Source organism: Chionomys nivalis, chromosome 2, assembly GCF_950005125.1.
Source record: "Chionomys nivalis chromosome 2, mChiNiv1.1, whole genome shotgun sequence".
Lineage (NCBI taxonomy): Eukaryota > Metazoa > Chordata > Mammalia > Rodentia > Cricetidae > Chionomys > Chionomys nivalis.
The window spans coordinates 65,743,464-65,760,818 of NC_080087.1; the positions used below are offsets into that span (position 1 = coordinate 65,743,464).

Here is a 17,355-nt window from a genome sequence, read left to right on the forward strand (position 1 = left end):
CCACAAATGGGCTTTCACAGAGTTACTTACACATCTGTTTGACTTGGTTGCAAATCAAGGATTTCCTCAGTTTTTTTTTCTTGGAAAATTTTATTTTTCCCATTTCTTTGTTAGTTCTTCGAGAATTTCATGCAATATACTTTGCATATTTATCCTATCATCTAACTCTTCCCAGAACTTCTCTCACTTCCTTTCCCTTCTCTCTCCTCCCCCTCCCTACTTGGCTTTGCATCCTCTTATTTCCTTTTTAAAAAAATAATTTATTTAAATTTATTTTATGTGCATTGGTGTGCAGGTATCATATCTTCTGGAACTGGAGTTACAGACAGTTGTGAGTTGGCATATGGGTGCTGGAAATTGAAAGAAGGTCCTCTGGAAGAACAACCAGTGCTCTTAACTGCTCAGCTATCTCTCCAGCCACCTCTTATTTCTTTTTTAAAAAGCCCATCCAATAAATATAATAAATCACATACTCTGTGATATGTGGCCTTCCAGTGGAGCATGGTTGATCTTCCAGAGATCATCCCTTAAAAAAAGACACTCCTACAATCTTCCAATTGCCAATACCTCCTCAGTTAGGCATGGTACTTCATGCTCACCTCTCCTTTCCATACTGAGATTTGGTTTGGCTTTAGCTTGCACGGGCATCATTCACACTGTCATAAACCCTGTAGCTTTGTATGTGCAACTGCCCTGTGGTGCCCAGAAAACACTATTTCCTTGTAGACAGCTGCCACCTCTGACTCTTACAATCTTTTTGTGCCCTAACACAGTCTCTGTTTCACAATGATCCCCTGAACCTTGAGAGGATTGTGTGTGATATACATTCTCCATTTGGGATTGAGCATTTATTAGTCTCTTGTTCTCTACATCTTAACCAGCTGCGGATCTCTGTAGTCCTTATCTCCAGGAAAATGAACCTTCTCTGGTGAGAGCTGAGAGATGCACTACTCTATGTGTAGAATGATACTCACTACTAGTTGGTTAACACTATGTATAGTTAGAATAGCAGTCTAAGGTTCTCCTCTAGGGCCTATAACCTCTCTAGTCAGAAGCTCATGGCTCTGATCATGGTGGCAGATATGGGTTTTGATTTTTGTAGTGGGCCTTAAATCCAATAAAAATGTGACTGGTTAATCTCGTGATGTTTATGCCAGTATTGTACCAATGGATATGACTTGTCAGGATGGTTGTTATTTGAGCTCTCAGTGCTCACCAATGGATAAGCCTGCTGATTCCTTTCTAGTGGCATGCATAGCACCTCCTAGCACTATATAGCTGTACTGCAGATCTGTACAGATCTAATAAAAACAGCCTGTCCCTGGCTTCAAAGCAAACCCATTGATCACTGAAACTGACTGCAGATCTACAATAATCCCTCAATAATCCCACAATAATCACTGCAGTAGAATGCTTTCAACAATGGTGTTGGCTAACCTTGATAGCCAGATGTAGAAGAGAAAAGCTGATTCCTTATTCTCACTCTGCACAAAACTCAGCTCCAAATGGATTAAGGACTGCAACATGAGATGTGAATCTGACATAGGAAAAAACAAGGAATACACTTGAACTCATTGGCATAGGAAAGACTTTTAAAATAGAACCTTAATGTACAGATGTTGAGATCACCAATAAATAAATGGGACCCAATGTCACTAAAAAAACTTTTATACAACAAAGAATATAAGCACTCGAGTACAGAGGCAGTCTACAGAATGGGAAAAAATCGTTATCAACTGGACATCTGACAGCAGATTAGTATCGAAAACATACAAAGAGCTAAAAATCAAATAAGTAAAATAAAAATAAAAAAGCTAAACATCAAGAAAGCAAACAACCCAATTTAAAGACAGATTTCTCAAAGGAGGAATTACTAATGGTTACAAAACATTGAAATGAATGTTGAAAATCCTTATCTAGCAGGAAACTATTTTTAGGTTTCATCTTACTCAAGTCAGAGTGGTCAAGATCAAAAGAACTCAAATGACAACAAACCCAGGTGTGTGGTGGAGGGCTGCTGGTGGGATGGTGGTGAGTGCTGGGTGGCTCTTATTCACTGTTGCTGACAGTAAAACCTGGAGTGCCATTCTGGGTTCATTCACCTTGGAGCAGGTACTTCAGGTACCAGATACTGTACAATCTGGACTAATTTGGTTGTAGCTATACTGAAAGCCATGAGGGAAAACACTGGTCTTATGAGGGCAAGTGACATGATATTTCAATTATTTAAAATATTTCAACACAAGTATCAGGAAATTGTGCAGTTCAAGGGTTAGGAGTCTTTCCCCTTCTCCCTTCATTTTCTAAAGTAAACATACACACGTTAGCCACAGAAGGACACTTAGGAGAATTTGTGGGTTTACATCCTGTGAGGGGACTAGAGGTGGATAGTATTAGTAACAACACTATAGCACTAGCTGTCATTTATAAGTATCTCAGACTAACAAGAAAATGTATGTTCTTTTTGCCTTTTCTCTCTTTTTTTATATTTATTTATTTATTACGTATACAATATTCTGTCTGTGTGTATGTCTGCAGGCCAGAAGAGGGCATCAGACCCCATTACAGATGGTTGTGAGCCACCATGTGGTTGCTGGGAATTGAACTCAGGACCTTTGGAAGAGCAGGCAATGCTCTTAACCTCTGAGCCATCTCTCCAGCCCCCTTGCCTTTTCTCTTTATTGACTATCTTGGGTTGAGGTAATAAAAGTCCAAAAATTCATCTCAGGTTTTTTCTAATGAGTGTATAGGTCAACAGAGAATGTCTATACAAAGCACAAGGGAACTGAAGGCAGATAAATCTTAACGTTGGAGCTCTCTCTTCACACTGCTTGTACATTGTCTTTAGAAGGTAGAGAGGAGTTGGTACCCAAGTTGGTGCCTGTGTCACTGGTCTGGGCTGAGTCCTCGCTTAGAGCCCTCTCTAGACTAGCTGGCAGGGAGTGGATTAGTTTCTCTCTGAAGTCCTGGCCCATGAAGACATAGAGTATTGGGTTGAGGCAGCTGTTAAAGAAAGCCAAGGCGCTTGTGACATTCACTGCAACTATGAAGTTTGGAGTCATACCATTCTGGCGTTCACGGACTCTGATTGTGCCTATTAGGGCCACTATCTGATATGGACACCAGCAGAGGAAAAAAGCAGCCACAACAAAAGAAAGGACCCGCAGAGGACGGCTGGATTTGATCAGGCCTTGCCTGTGCATTTTAGTGGCTATGAGCCCATAGCAAATGGCTACAATGGACATGGGTGTGCTGAACCCAATGATGAACCTGATGATCCCTCTGACAGTAAGCATGGTGACTTGTACCTTCTTCTTCTCTACAGGGTCTTCGGTCCAGGGGGAGAAGTCAATAGTACAGATTCTTTTCCCTGGTTCAAGTATATTAGGAACTGTGGTCACACGAATGATAACTGGCAAGGTAAGGAGAAAAGCACAAATCCAGGGTACAATGATTACTTTCTTGGCCCGGCTCACGGTTCTGTGGTTCTGAGCCCAGACCGGATGCAGGACACAAATACAGCGGTCTAGTGCTATGAGGGCGATCAGGAAGACACTTCCAAACAGGTTTATGTCGACTATGGTAAATATGAACTTGCACATAAACCAGCCAAATGTCCAGTGCCCTCCCATGGCCCTGGAGGCAATGAAAAATGGCAAAGTGGAGGTGAAACAGAAGTCTGCAACGGCCAAGTTCAAGTAAGAGATGGTGGTGACTGTGCGTACCATGCGGAAGCCGGCTACCCAGATCACGAGCCCGTTGCCCAGCACGCCAAGGACAAAGGTGACTGCAAACATCAAATATGAGAAGACATTCAGAGCAATATGACCTGCAGATACTGACTGGGTCCTTGCAGACATATTCATGGGGTTCCCTGCAGACATATTCATGAGAAGAGAGATGTTGAAGTCCATCTTGTTCACACCTAGAACATTAAGAAACAGGGATATTTGTTTGTTTGCTTATTATTTATTTATTTATTTATTTAACTTTTTCTTTTCTCCTTGAGACAGAGTCTCAGCACATTCCTTTTCTAGCCTAGAACTTTCTCTATAGACAAAAGTGTCTGCAATCTCACAGAAATCTGCCTGCCTCTTTCTGCCTGCTGGGATGATGGGCGTTTACCACCATGCCTGGCTTTAATTTTCTTTTCATTTACTATGAGTGAATGTTTTCTTCGTATGCATTAGTGCATATGTGCACACCTATGTGGTACCCTGAGGTTGATGGCAGGCATCTTCCTCTACCATTCTTCCTCCTTATTCATCGAGACACGGTCCCTCAGTTTAACCCAGCACTCAGAGCAATGGCTAACCTTGGTAGGCAGATTACTCTGGGAATTGGCTCTCTCCACCTTCTGAGGCTGGAATTATAGGTAAACCACTATGCCCAGATGACATTTACATTTTTTTTGATCCAAACTCTGGCCTTCACGTTTGTATGTAAGCACTTTAACTACTGAGCTATCTCTTCAGTACCTATTTTTGAAAATGCCAAGAAAGGCAGTTTTCCTTGCCTTTATTGTACTGAATCTATTTTCCCTCTGAGCCCCTCACACCCAAGCTAGAGCAAGCTTCCACTGCCTGACATACTTACCCATGTTGTTAACCTCTCTTTTTTGTTTGCTTGTTTTTGTTTTTCAAGATAGGATTTCTTTGTGTAGCCTTGGCTGTCTTGGAACTAGCTCTGTAAACCAGGATGGCCTCCAACTCACAGAGATCCACCTGCCTCTACCTCCCAGATGCTGGGATTAAAGACATGTGCCACCACTGCCTGGCTGTTGTTAACCTCTTACCAGGTAGGGAAGGTAGTGCCTATGTTTCCACAACTGCTAATATGCCTTCTGCTCTTACAAGGGGCGGGGGGATACCCTCAAAACTGGATGAAGAACATGTAGATAAAATTTGTGTTCAACAATTCAGTACAAGATCAAGCCAACAGGATGGGTCAATATTCCAGCAGGCAGCACTTACTGGACTGTTAAAAGCAGAAAAAGAGGACATGGTGGCAGAGGGGTGTGTGCTGGGTGGTGTATAAGGGCAAGAGTGTGAAGGTGATTGTGTATGCAGCTGTTGAAGAATAAATAAAAGATATGGTTAAAAAACTTGTGTTCAGGCACGAGTTGTACACACATTTTATAGCCGTGTTTCTCATTATAGCTAGAATATAAAGACAACCTGCCCTAGTTTGCCTTCCAGCAACAATTTGTGAAGAAAAGGGTTTATTTCAGTAAATATTTTATACTCCATAATGAAGAAAAGTCAAGGCAGGAAGCTGGAGGCAGTAGCTGAAACAGAGGCCATGGAGGAGTACTGCCTTTTGGCTTGATCTTGTGGATTGTTCAGCATGCTTTCTTGTATAAAAGAGGACCATCCGCTCAAGGGTAGCACTACACACAGTAAGCTGAGTCCTCCTACATCAATTTTTTTTTGAGACAGGGTTTCTCTGTGTAGCTTTAGTGCCTGTCCTGGAACTAGCTCTTGTAGACCAGGCTGGCCTCAAACTCACAGAGATCCAACTGCCTCTGCTTCCCATGTGCTGGGATTAAAGAGGTGTGCTACCACTGCCTGGCTACATCAAATTTTTAAAAGATTTATTTATTATATATTGAGTGTTCTGCCTGCATGTATGCCTGCATGACAGAAGAAGGCACTAGATCTCATAGTTGTGATCTATGTTGTGAACCACCGCATGGATGCTGGGAATTGAACTCAGGACCTCTGGAATAACAACCAGTACTCTTAACCTCTGAGCCATCTCTCCAGCCGTCCTGTATCAGTTCAAGAAAATGACACACAACTGGTCTACAGGCCTATCTGATTGAGGCAATTGCTCAGTGGGAAGAGCATTACTAAGTTTGAGGCCTGTATTTTATACGATATACAATGAAACTCTCTCAGAAAGCAAACCAACATAATGAAGAACTAGCACATGGTATGACAGATATGCTTTAAAGGTATAACACAAAAGAATCCAGACATGAAATATCGTATGATACATTATTCAGATTATAACAAATATTCAGAATAGGTAAGTATACAAGAAGCAGCACGTTAGTGGATACAGAGACCTGATGGAGGGCGTGAGAAGAATTATTGTTCAAAGGATATGGAATTTGTTTTTCTCTGAGTGATGCCATAACTCTAGAATTAGATAGGGGAATGGCTGCAAAACATTTTAAATGCACTTAATGACATTTAATTTTCAAGTGGTAAAATTTAAAGTGGGTGTGGTGGGGATGTACACTTGTCACCTCAGTTCTTGGCAGACCAGAGCAGAATGATCTTGACTCTGTGGCTAGTAAGGGCTACATAGTGAGTTTACAACCAGACTGAAAGGCATGACAAGACCTTGTCTCAGGAAACAAACAATAAGGGACTGAAGAAATTGCTCGGTCAGTAAAGGGCTTGCCACAAAAGTGTGAGAATGTCAGTGTGGATGCCCAGTCTACATGTAAAACTGGTAAGGTGGATTTACCTGTCTAAAATTCTCAATGGAGGAGTAGCACAGACAGGAGCCTCCTTAGGGAAGCCAGTCAAACTGGGTATGTTGACCCCCAGGTCCAATGAGACACCTTGTCTCAAAAACTGAGGTTTGTGACTTTTTCACGCAAGCAACAACAACAACAACAAAAATGCGTGGACTTTTGTTACATGCATTTTACCAAAATAAAGAAAATATGGTGTATGGACATAAAGGAACTGGCAGAAGACAGCTTCAGTGGCCCAGAAAGACAGTCACGAACCCATCACTCTGTAAAAGCACTTCATTATACACCTACCTTCTTTCTTCCTAGGGCTTCAGTGGAGACCCTTCTCTTCTGCTTAGAGGAGATAGTTACATGAGTATTGACTTCTGGTGACATCTCTGAAATTGTCTCTTTTATAGTATTTCTTTTATATTTGAAAGTATAATATAATTTCATTATTTTCCCCCTTCCTTTTTCATCTTCCAAACCATCTGTCCCATATGCTCTCCCATCCTTCCCTGCTCTTTTTCAATTGCATGGCCTCTTTTTTCATTAATTGTTGTTATAGCCTACCCGCACACACCCCCACAAACACACATAGTGTTAAATAGAACCTGCTCAATCTGTATGTTGTTACTTGCATATATGTTTCCAAGGGAAATCATTTGATATTGAATAACCAATTAAAATTAGCTTTTAAAAATCAATTTAAAAATTATTTTCTAATTAGGTATATGTGAATATCAGTGTGTGAATATGTGCATGAGTGCAGATGCCCGAAAAGACCAGAAATGATGGGTTCCAGTTGCTACCTGACTGACTTAAGTGCTCAGAACTGGACTCAGGTCCTCTCCAAGAGCAGCAAGCACTCTTAATCACTGAGTTGTCTCTTTAGTCAGTTCTCTAAGGTTACCCTTGGAGGAAGGGAATGATGTTCTCTCTGTATATGAGATCTCAAGATGCTCTAGGGTGGGAAAGGACAAGAGAGAAATTAGAGTTCCAATATGTGGTAGGTATGAAACTTTACTGGATTAAGTATGCAAAGAATTGCTCATGTCAAAAATGACTCCCTAATATTAGCTGTAGACTTCCGTAAATGGGGGCAAGGGGTAAAATAAGTTAATAGCCTTGGATGTGAGTCAGTGATTGACAAGTAGAATTTACTGAATAATGATAGGTGTGTGTGTATGTTTGTGTGTGTGTGTGTGTGTGTGTGCGCGCGTGTGTGCATGTGATCATGCATGCAGAGGTCAGAGGTCAATGTCTGATGTCTTCCTTGATTACTCTTTACCTTATGTTTTTGAGACCAAGTCTCTCACTAAACTTAGAGCTACAGCGATTGGCCAATGCGTTCCAGGTATCTGATCCTCTCCTCTCCCGTCTCCTATTGCTGAAGTTGAAGGCCCACATTCCTGCACATAGCCTTTAAATGGGTGCTGGTGGTCTGAAGATAGGTACTCATTGACTCCTCTGAGTGAGCAATCTCTTCAGTCAGAAGTTCTACTCTTTTTTTTTATCATTTACATTTGTGACAATGAAAAAACAGACCTGAAACATAAAATTAGCTTATAGTCACTCAATCTCTCAGTCTGAAATTTCAGCAAATGCCCTTTTCTGACCCTGCTCTGGCACACTACCTTTTTTGGAACAGGGGCTGACTACCGTAGTATCAACTCCAATTTGAGAAGGGAAAGAGCAACAGTGATCCTCAGAATTGAAAGTCAATGGAGGAAGGAGCTTGTAAACATTAACAATGTTTACAGGTCTTGACTACATGCTAAGGTGATAATTTGATTAGACAAGTTTATATAGTTGGTGAACAAATAGTGGATTAAAATTAATCCCTTCCCATCTCCTCTGTTTTCCTCTTTCCTCCATTTCTCCCTTTCCCTTCCCCTCCTCCTGTTTCACCTAAGTTCTTTTGTATCCCTAATTGACTTGGAACTTTCTGTACATAATAGACTGGCCTTGAATTTATAACGGTCCTGTGTCTCTGCTTCCAAAGTGGTAGGATTACAGATGTGTGCTATAAAGCCCAGAGAGCTCTCATTTTCCTTCCACTCTCCTCATCCTCCTTTTCTTCATCTGTTTTGGTTTTGTATTTTGAGAATGGTCTCATGAATCCCAAATGTATAGACTTAAACTTCTGGTCCTCATTCTTCTACCTCCCAAATTCTGGGATTGTTGGTATGCACAATCTTCAGTTTTCGTGATGCTGGGTTTTGAATGCAGGGCTTATATGCTAGATACACTCTCTTCCTGCTGAGCTACAACCACAGTCCTGCAATTCTCTTTATTTCTTTAAAGCACCCACAGGAGAGCCTACAGTCACACTTATAGCTCACATTATTATTGAATCTCAATGCTTGAGTCTTTGAGAAACAATTTGGAAGTCTCTCCTCTTTCCCCACATTCCACCAACTACCAACCATCAAATTGGGCTGAGTGCTGTTTGTTCTCAAGAATATCTGAGGCAACAATAAAGAGGATTACAAAATGAACAAGAAAGATTTTGCAGTGACAGGTCAGAACATGCAAGAGCAGAAGAGCAATGAGAAATGCCCCCACCTATGGTTGGCGAGAGAAGAATGTGGTTTGGAATGAATAGGAATGTTGTTAGCCAATGTTTAGGGAAGCCTTTAAACCTGCCAGTCACTGTACCACCTTCTACAAAACCTGATAAAGCCCAACTTGACTGAATAGGAAAACAACTAAAATTAGTAGTTACGGAGGAGGCAGAGGCAAATTCTACAACAGAATCTATGAAGCATGTGGGGCCTGTCTTCTTGCAGGCTCATCACTGCTCTCATATATGCCCTTTTCTGTGAACTTCCTATGACTTATAAGAACAACTTTGTTCTTTCTTTCTTGTGATTAAAGCTTTGAGCCTTTTCTCCACTGACCCAAACACAGACCATGCTTCTCTTCATCCTCCAGCAAAGCCACTGTCCTCCACACTCCTGAAGGACCTTCTGTGGCCCCACATCTATGACCAGAAGACCAGTTTTCTAGCTTCAGACTTTTTCTCTGTTCATTCCTCAAATCCTTCACAACTTACTTTTCTCTAGGAGTGCTATCCCTCACTAGTGCACATTCAACACTTTTTCTTGATTCCTCCCAACGAATGAGCACATCAATATGCTCTAGAACACAGCATCTTTAATATAAGCTATCATTCACTTTTATGTCACCTTTTGTATCTCAACCATGCCTTTGACTTTCTTTTGCAGCAAAACATCTGAGTGATATATATTCCTGCATTTACCTCTTTATCTTATATTTCACTACAATTGAAATTACTTATTCCTTTTCTTTTTCTTTTATCTTTTTAGACAGGCCCTCATGTAGTCCAGGCTGACCTTGAACTTACTATTTTAGGGCCTGGGTCTGCCCTTGTTCCTGGGGTGCATTTCCGGGGACAGTTTCTGGTCAGCTAACTAAGCATCCTGTTTGTTTCTGTGCTCTCCCTGCCCCGCCTGGTGATTAGCTGTAGGGCATTGACTCCATTATTAATATGGTAGTTTCCCACCTGCCTGGCCAGAGGTCCTTGTGCAACAGTTAGGTACTTAAGGACTTCCCCAAGTCTAAATAAACTGGCATTCGGCTGATCTCCTTTCGAATGACCCTGGTCTCTTTGTGTGTTCTTTCAATCTCCAGGCCCTTGCCCGACTCGTAAGGTACAGTGGTGCACGAACTGTACCGAGGGTGTAACACAGAATCGGGTGTTACATACTACAAAAGCCAAAGATAACCTTAGATTTCTTCCTCTCTTGCATCTACAACTCCAATATTTAGATGGCATGAGTGTGCCACTGTGTCTGATTTATGTGGTAGTAGAAAGAAACCTCAGTGCTTGTTAGGCAAGCACTCTGTCTACGAAACTGCATCCCCAACCCTCTATTACACAGACCAAACTCTACTCTGCCACCAATCAGCTGAATACAACCTCACCAAGTTGTGCAGACCCTCAGGCAAAGTTTACTCACCTGTACTTTCCAACAGCTGTGGGCCTTCTTCCAGACAGCTCTAAGTCTGATCTCCTAGAGAGAGTGACCTGTCTCCAATGGCCCAACAGAAAATATACAAAGGAACGGGGGAGGGGTAACAGAGCAGAAATGAATTGGGAAAGAGGAAACAGGAAACCAGGGCTTCCTGTGATTTGAATTGACCATAAGATCATACCCAAATTACATTTTTTCTCAAAAGCATTTGGTGACTGGACTGGATCCTTCTTAGATGCTCAAGAGCCAGAAACCCTTTCTCTACTTCCTCATTGGTGGGATATAGATGGTCCAACCTTCCCTATATCAAAGGTGAAGGGATCTGGATGTTCAGAAACCTCCTCAGCAATGGGAAAGAGGAGGAGGCTACGGGAAAAAGTGAAAGACAGAAATGGAGAGAAATAAAATGAGAGACCCAGAGAAAAGAAGATTAATGAATAATTCAGACAGCCAGAGATACCAACACATTCTACACTTAACCACAGTCGCCAAGATCAGTCCCATAAGAGCCTACACTTCTAACAAGTCACCTTGATCATTCATAACATGGGCACAGGAGACCACTTCCTACGTATAACTCCAGCAGCACAGACATTAAGGGCCTCATTGAATAAATGGGACCTCCTGAGACTGAGAAGCTTCTGTAAAGCAAAGGACACTGTCACTAAGACAAAAAGGCAACCCACTGACTGGGAGAAGATCTTCACCAACCCTGCAACAGACAAAGGTCTGATCACCAAAATATATAAAGAACTCAAGAAACTAAACTTTAAAATGCTAATGAACCCAATAAAAAAATGGGGCACTGATCTGAACAGAGAATTCTCAACAGAAGAAATTCAAATGGCCAAAAGACACCTAAGGTCATGCTCAACCTCCTTAGCGATAAGGGAAATGCAAATTAAAACAACTTTGAGATACCATCTTACACCTGTCAGAATGGCTAAAATCAAAAACACCAATGATAGCCTTTGCTGGAGAGGTTGTGGAGAAAGAGGCACACTCATTCATTGCTGGTGGGAATGCAAACTTGTGCAACCACTTTGGAAATCAGTGTGGCGATTTCTCAGGAAATTAGGGATCAACCTACCCCAAGATCCAGTAATACCACTATTGGGAATATACCCAAGAGATGCCACATCAAATGACAAAAGTATCTGTTCAACTATGTTCATAGCAGCATTGTTTGTAATAGCCAAAACCTGGAAACAACCTAGATGCCCTTCAATGGAGGAATGGATGAAGAAAGTGTGGAATATATACATATTAGAGTACTACTCAGCAGTAAAAAACAATGACTTCTCGAATTTTGCGTGCAAATGGATGGAAATAGAAAACACTATCCTGAGTGAGGTATCCCAGACCCAAAAAGAGGAACATGGGATGTACTCACTCATAATCGGTTTCTAGCCATAAGTAAAAGACATTAAGCATATAATGTGCGATCCTATAGAAGTTAAATAAGAAAGTGAACCCAAAGAAAATCATATAGTCATCCGCATGGAGAGGGGGAAGTAGACAAGATTGCAGGGCAAAAAATGGGAACTTGCGGGTGAGGTGGCATGGGGCAAAGGGGAAATGGGATGAGAAATATGAGAAGGGGAGGATGGGAGGAGCTCGGGGGATTGGGATGGTTGGGATATAGGAAGGATGGATACGGGAGCAGCGAAGTATATATCCTATCTAAGGGAGCCATCTTAGGGTTGGCAAGAGACTTGACTCTAGAGGGGTTCGCAGGTGTCCAGGAATATGTCCCCAGCTGGTACCTTGGGCAACTAAGGAGAGGGAACCTGAAATGACCCTATCCTATACTGATGAATATCTTGCATATCACCTTAGAACCTTCATCTGGCGATGGATCAAGGTAGAGACAGAGTCTCAATTTGGAGCAACGGTCTGAGCTCTTAAGGTCCAAATGAGGAGCAGAAGGAGGGAGAACAAGAGCAAAAAATCAGGACCACGAGGGATGCACCCACCCACTGTGACAGTGGAACTGATTTATTAGGAGCCCACCAAGGCCAGCTGGTCTGGGACTGAATAAGCATGGGTTGATTCTGGACTCTCTGAGCATGGCGGTCAACGAAGACTGATGAGAAGCCAAGGACAATGGCACTAGGTTTCAATCCTAATACATGAACTGGCTTTGTGGGAGCTTAGCCTGTTTAGAAGCTCACCTTCCTGGACGTAGATAGAAGACCTTCGTCTTCCCGCAGGGCAGAGAATTTGGACTGCTCTTCAGTATCGAGAGGGAGGGGGAATGGTGTGGGGGGAGGAGAAGAGGAGTGGGGATAGGGGGAGGGGAGTGGGGGGAGGGGGCAATATTTGGGAGGAGGGGAGGGAAATGGGAAACGGGGAGCAGGTGGAAATTTTAATTAAAAAAGAATAAAAAATAAAAAATAAAAAAAAAAAAAAAAAAAAAAAAAAAAAAAAAAAAAAAAAAGACTACAAACTGAAATTACCCAGGCGCCACGCAGGAACAGACCCTCCAAAGGAAATTCCTAATGTTCCAACCAGCACACACCCATCACTTTTCACCAGTGCACCCCTAGACAAATGTCAGCCAATCAGGAGCCCTGAACTTTAGAAATCCCTCACTCCAACCTTTGCTACTACTAAATCCCAATGCTAAGTGAGCTTGGGGCTCTCTGATCACTCCAATAAGTTGGACACACGGAGAGTCTGAGTTTGCAAACTTATGTGAAAATAAAGGCTCTTTGCTTTTACATACAGGACTCTGTCTCCTAGGTGGTTTGGGAGGGGGTACTCCTTGATCTGGGCATAACAAAGGACATCACTTTACATAGTGAAGAACCCAAATCCCAAGAGAAAACAAGAAAGGGGATAAGTAGAGAGCAACTGTTGAACAAACCATGAGGTCATTTGAAGTCAAATGGTTTGATGGGAGTCCCCAACAGCTCTTTCAGAGCCCACCACATCTCTTCCTGAAGCACAGGGCGGCTTTGCTCTTTGCTGCTCAATAGCCTCCGATTACCACACAGCACCTGTGAGATTGCAGAGGCATGCGTGTATGCAGTAGAGTTTAGAGGGTGAAGAAAAGCAGGAAAGTCCCAGGGTGAACTTCTGCTTTGTGTGACCGCACTTGCACAATATAGGTAAAGCCAAAGGAAGTGGCCCTGGGCTGTGTTGGGTTGGAGGAATGCCTGTTTGAGATACCAATTCTCCTGTCAGAAAACAGACTACTGGCAATTCCCTTTGGGAACTGTGAAAATTCTCAGAACCTGGGCTGGGTTGGTCATTAGTTGGGTGACATGACAAGCCGTTTAACCAGAGCTGAGTATTTTCTATCAAGGGTGGGAAAGTCAATATTTAATACCTGGTAGGCTTCAGGGTCCTCAGCTCAGCTTTATGGCATGAATACACAGATAATATGCCAAGAGTACATCATTTAATAACATAGCAATTGGATTTCACATCACTCCACATGCCATATTTTATTCTTCTTTAGGCAAAAAAAAACAAAACCCACAAACAAACAAATGAACTGACAAGAAAACTATTCCTGGCCTGCAGGCTGTACAAAAACTAGTGTTATTGGGCCTAGAGAAGAGAGCTAAATGGTCAATAGCGCTTGATGTTCTTACAGATCACAACAACTGAACAGGTGGGGACTGGATGTGACCATGATTTAGGAGGCTCAGTCACCTCACCTGTGACTTCAGAGTCATAATAGTGACAAAATTAATTTTTATTTCAGTACATGTACCACAGATTCCAGTGTAAGAAATATTATCTGCATCTTAGAAAGCATTCTTATCTGCTGACATTCTTATCTTCTGAGTAGACATTTCTGTCACACCTCCCTCTATGCACAGTCTGCAGCTCAGACTTTGCTCTTGAACTGTAGGCACACCTTAGGATCAGTTGTCCCTTCAGACCCACCTCTAGAATTTCCTCTCATCAACTTTTTGCTTAATCCTGTCTTCTCTCCTAAACTGGGGTCTTCATTCTCAAGTTAAAGTCCAAACTCCCACTCCATTCAGAATGTGAATGTTCAGAGTTAGGGCGTTTAAAAAACTAATTAAAATAAATGAAGTCATAAGGGTGGGACCCTAATCCAATATAAGTGGTGACCTTTTGATAGGAGAGAAACACCAGGGCTGTGTAAGTTTACAGAGATGTCTATAGAAGGACACAGATGGCCATCTGAAAGCCAAAGAGAAGCCCCAGGACTATCATCATGATCTGGAACACCAGTATCCCTAACTATGACAAAATTAGTTGCTGTGCTTTAAAGACACCAAGCGTGTGGTGCATTGTAGTGACAGCCTTAGAAAACTAACCCATGCCGCTTTAGTGCAGGGATTCCTACCTTTAAGGTGACCTCAAATCTACTCAGTTCCTACAGTGTATTAAAGAAGATGGCCACAGACTGGAGGTGTAGATCGGTTAGCAGGGTGATTGCCTAGCCTGCCGGAAGTCTTGTATAAATTGGATGTGATAGTGCATGCTTGTAATTCCAGGACTTGGGAGAAAGGAGGATATGGAGTTTAGATGTATACTTGGTGTGTTTAAAGATAGCTTGTGATATATGAGAACCTGTTTTCAAAATGTAGGCATAAGAGAGGCGGGTGGGGACATGGAGAGAGATAGAGACAGAGGCAGAGATGTAGTGGTACATATAGAAAGAACATGACCAAGACACTGTTTTTGACATTTTCCTCACTATGGTTGTGGTGATTTGTGGCGGCGTGACCCTGGGAGGTACCTCGGCTCTTGTGTGTGGGGGTGTGTGTGTAGCAGGTGGGATACAGACAGCCATGTGGAGAGAGCTTGTATAGAGTTTATTTAGTGGATATTGGGAAGGGTATAAGGGTAAGGGGGTTATGGAAGAATGACAGAAAGAGAGAAAGGGAGGGGGAGGAAAGAAGGGGGAAGGAAGATGCAGAAGCTGCTCTTCAGAAGAAGAATGGAGAGAGAGAGAGAGAGAGAGAGAGAGAGAGAGAGAGAGAGAGGGAGAGAGAAGAGAATAAGATGGAGAGGAGGCCTGAGATTAGCTTGCCTTAGCTGGAGGGAAGAGGGGCAATTGGGGGTGGGCAGAGTTTGTATCTTAATGGGACAGGGTACCCAGGTGACAAGACAGGCCAGCAGATTTATAATTACAGCAATGGTAGTGTCTATGCCCTTTCTTGCTACTTCTGAGTCAGGAAAAAAACTGAATTGGTGGGTCCCCTAGTTAGTGTCCACAGAAAACTGAATAATTTTTGGGTGTGGAAAGGAACCCATACACATGCTGTTTTAGTAGGCAGTGGGGCAAAACTGTGTCATCTCAGTCTTCACGTGTGTAATGCCTGCACCCAAAGAGACAAGAGGAGATGTCTGGTCTCCCTAGATCTGGAGATATATGCAGTTGTGAGCTGTTTGATGTGGGCACAAATGAAACTGGGTCCCCTGGAAGAATAGAGTGCTCTTAGCCACTGAGACATCTATCCAGCTACTCTTTGCTTTAAAGCAGATTTATTTATTTATGTTTAAATATATGAGTTTTTTTTTGCCTGTTTGTATGACCGTGTTTGTGTCTGGTTCCTGTAGAAACCAGAAGAAGACCTTGAATCCCATGGAACTGGAGTGACAGATGGTGTTAGTCAGATGGGGATGACAGCAATCTAAATTGGGTCCTCTTTAAGAGCATTCAGTGTTCCGAATCTCAGAGCCATCCGTTGATCCTCCCCCCTTTTCTTAAAGAATGAGGGGCCTGGAGGGATGTTTCAGTAGTTAAGAACAAGTACAGCCCCTGTAGAGGACCTGACTTTGGTGAGGACCAAAGCTCACATCAGGCTGTTCACAACTGTCTGTAATTTCAGATCAGGGAATGTAAAGAACCAGAACTCTGAGATTGACAGGATTAACCTCTCATGTGTTCCACAGATCATTGGTGGGAGGATATTTACACTTTTGTATTTCCAATAACTTCACTTTGGCTAGAGAGAGGGCTTAGCAATTAGAGCACTGGCGTCTCTTTCAGAGACTCAGATTCATTTCCCAGCAACTGCCTTTAACTCCAGTTCCAAGGGATCCAATGCTCTCTCTCGCCTCTGAGGACTCCAGGAATGTGTGAGTTGGGTGCACAAACATACACACAGGAAAAACCTCCGCACACATACAATAGGATAAAATAAAATGACTCATATAGTATCACATTTGCATAGCTTCTGAAAATCTTAAGAAATTTTGGATTTCTGCCACCAGACTGGTTCCAGCTTTCTTGTTCCTCTCTGTGTTTTCTTAAGTCTCTTACGAGAGCCAAAGACACCAGCTCCAGGCCCTCGGGTCTCAAAGGTCAAGTGCGTCTCAGGAGTGAAGGAGGGGGTAGATGATTTCTATAGTAACTTCACACACAATCTGAGGGGCATGACCTTTATTTTACATGCTCTTTATTGTTCTGTTTCTACTCTAATAATCCTGTCTTACCTCTAATTTCTCCATGCTTCTTCTTCTAGCCTTTTCTCCCATCCTAAAAACCTCCTCTCCTACAGGAGCCTTGAAGCGATAAGGAGCTGAGCCACTTACCATGGCAACACAAAGGTCCAAGACCATAGGAGTAAAACCTTGATCAGACAGGGCAGGGGCACAGTGCCCAGTGACAACTTTGAGACACAGATCCATTGTTAGTAGGCTGGCAAGTGAAGAACTGGCATGCTTTTGCTAAGTAACCTTGGTTGGACACCTGTGACTCTGACCTTGTGTAAGCTGTAAAGTTTTCCTTTAGTTGAGTTGAGCTTGTTCTGAGGTGAAAATGAACTGATACTGTATAGTTAGCAAGTCAGGCTTTTAGGTGTCTGTAGTCCTTGTTGGACAACTGATCTAGTTATGAAGAATGTCCCAGTATATATTCTATTTATCAAAACTATATAGCTGATTCCACCC

At 42.5% G+C, this 17,355-nt stretch overlaps 1 protein-coding gene across 2 annotated transcripts; it reads right to left on the reverse strand.

The window, feature by feature from the left end:
• Positions 1-1,689: 1,689 nt before the first annotated feature.
• On the reverse strand, positions 1,690-10,510 carry LOC130870407 (fMet-Leu-Phe receptor-like). Of its 2 annotated transcripts, XM_057763129.1 has the most exons (3): positions 10,456-10,510; positions 6,782-6,820; positions 1,690-3,925 (listed from the first exon to the last, which is right to left on the reverse strand). In XM_057763129.1, the coding sequence occupies exon 3, from the start codon at positions 3,912-3,914 to the stop codon at positions 2,823-2,825; it is 1,092 nt and encodes a 363-aa protein (XP_057619112.1). In that variant the 5' UTR covers positions 3,915-3,925; positions 6,782-6,820; positions 10,456-10,510; the 3' UTR covers positions 1,690-2,822. The 2 variants fall into 2 exon arrangements, with proteins under 2 accessions (XP_057619112.1, XP_057619111.1); XM_057763128.1 differs by lacking the exon at positions 6,782-6,820 and having other exon boundaries at positions 10,456-10,506.
• Between the last annotated feature and the right edge of the window lie 6,845 nt (positions 10,511-17,355).

Excerpts from the sequence above, each read along its gene's own strand:
- LOC130870407 (XM_057763129.1), bottom strand. The coding sequence starts at position 3,914 with ATGGACTTCAACATCTCTCTTCTCATGAATATGTCTGCAGGGAACCCC.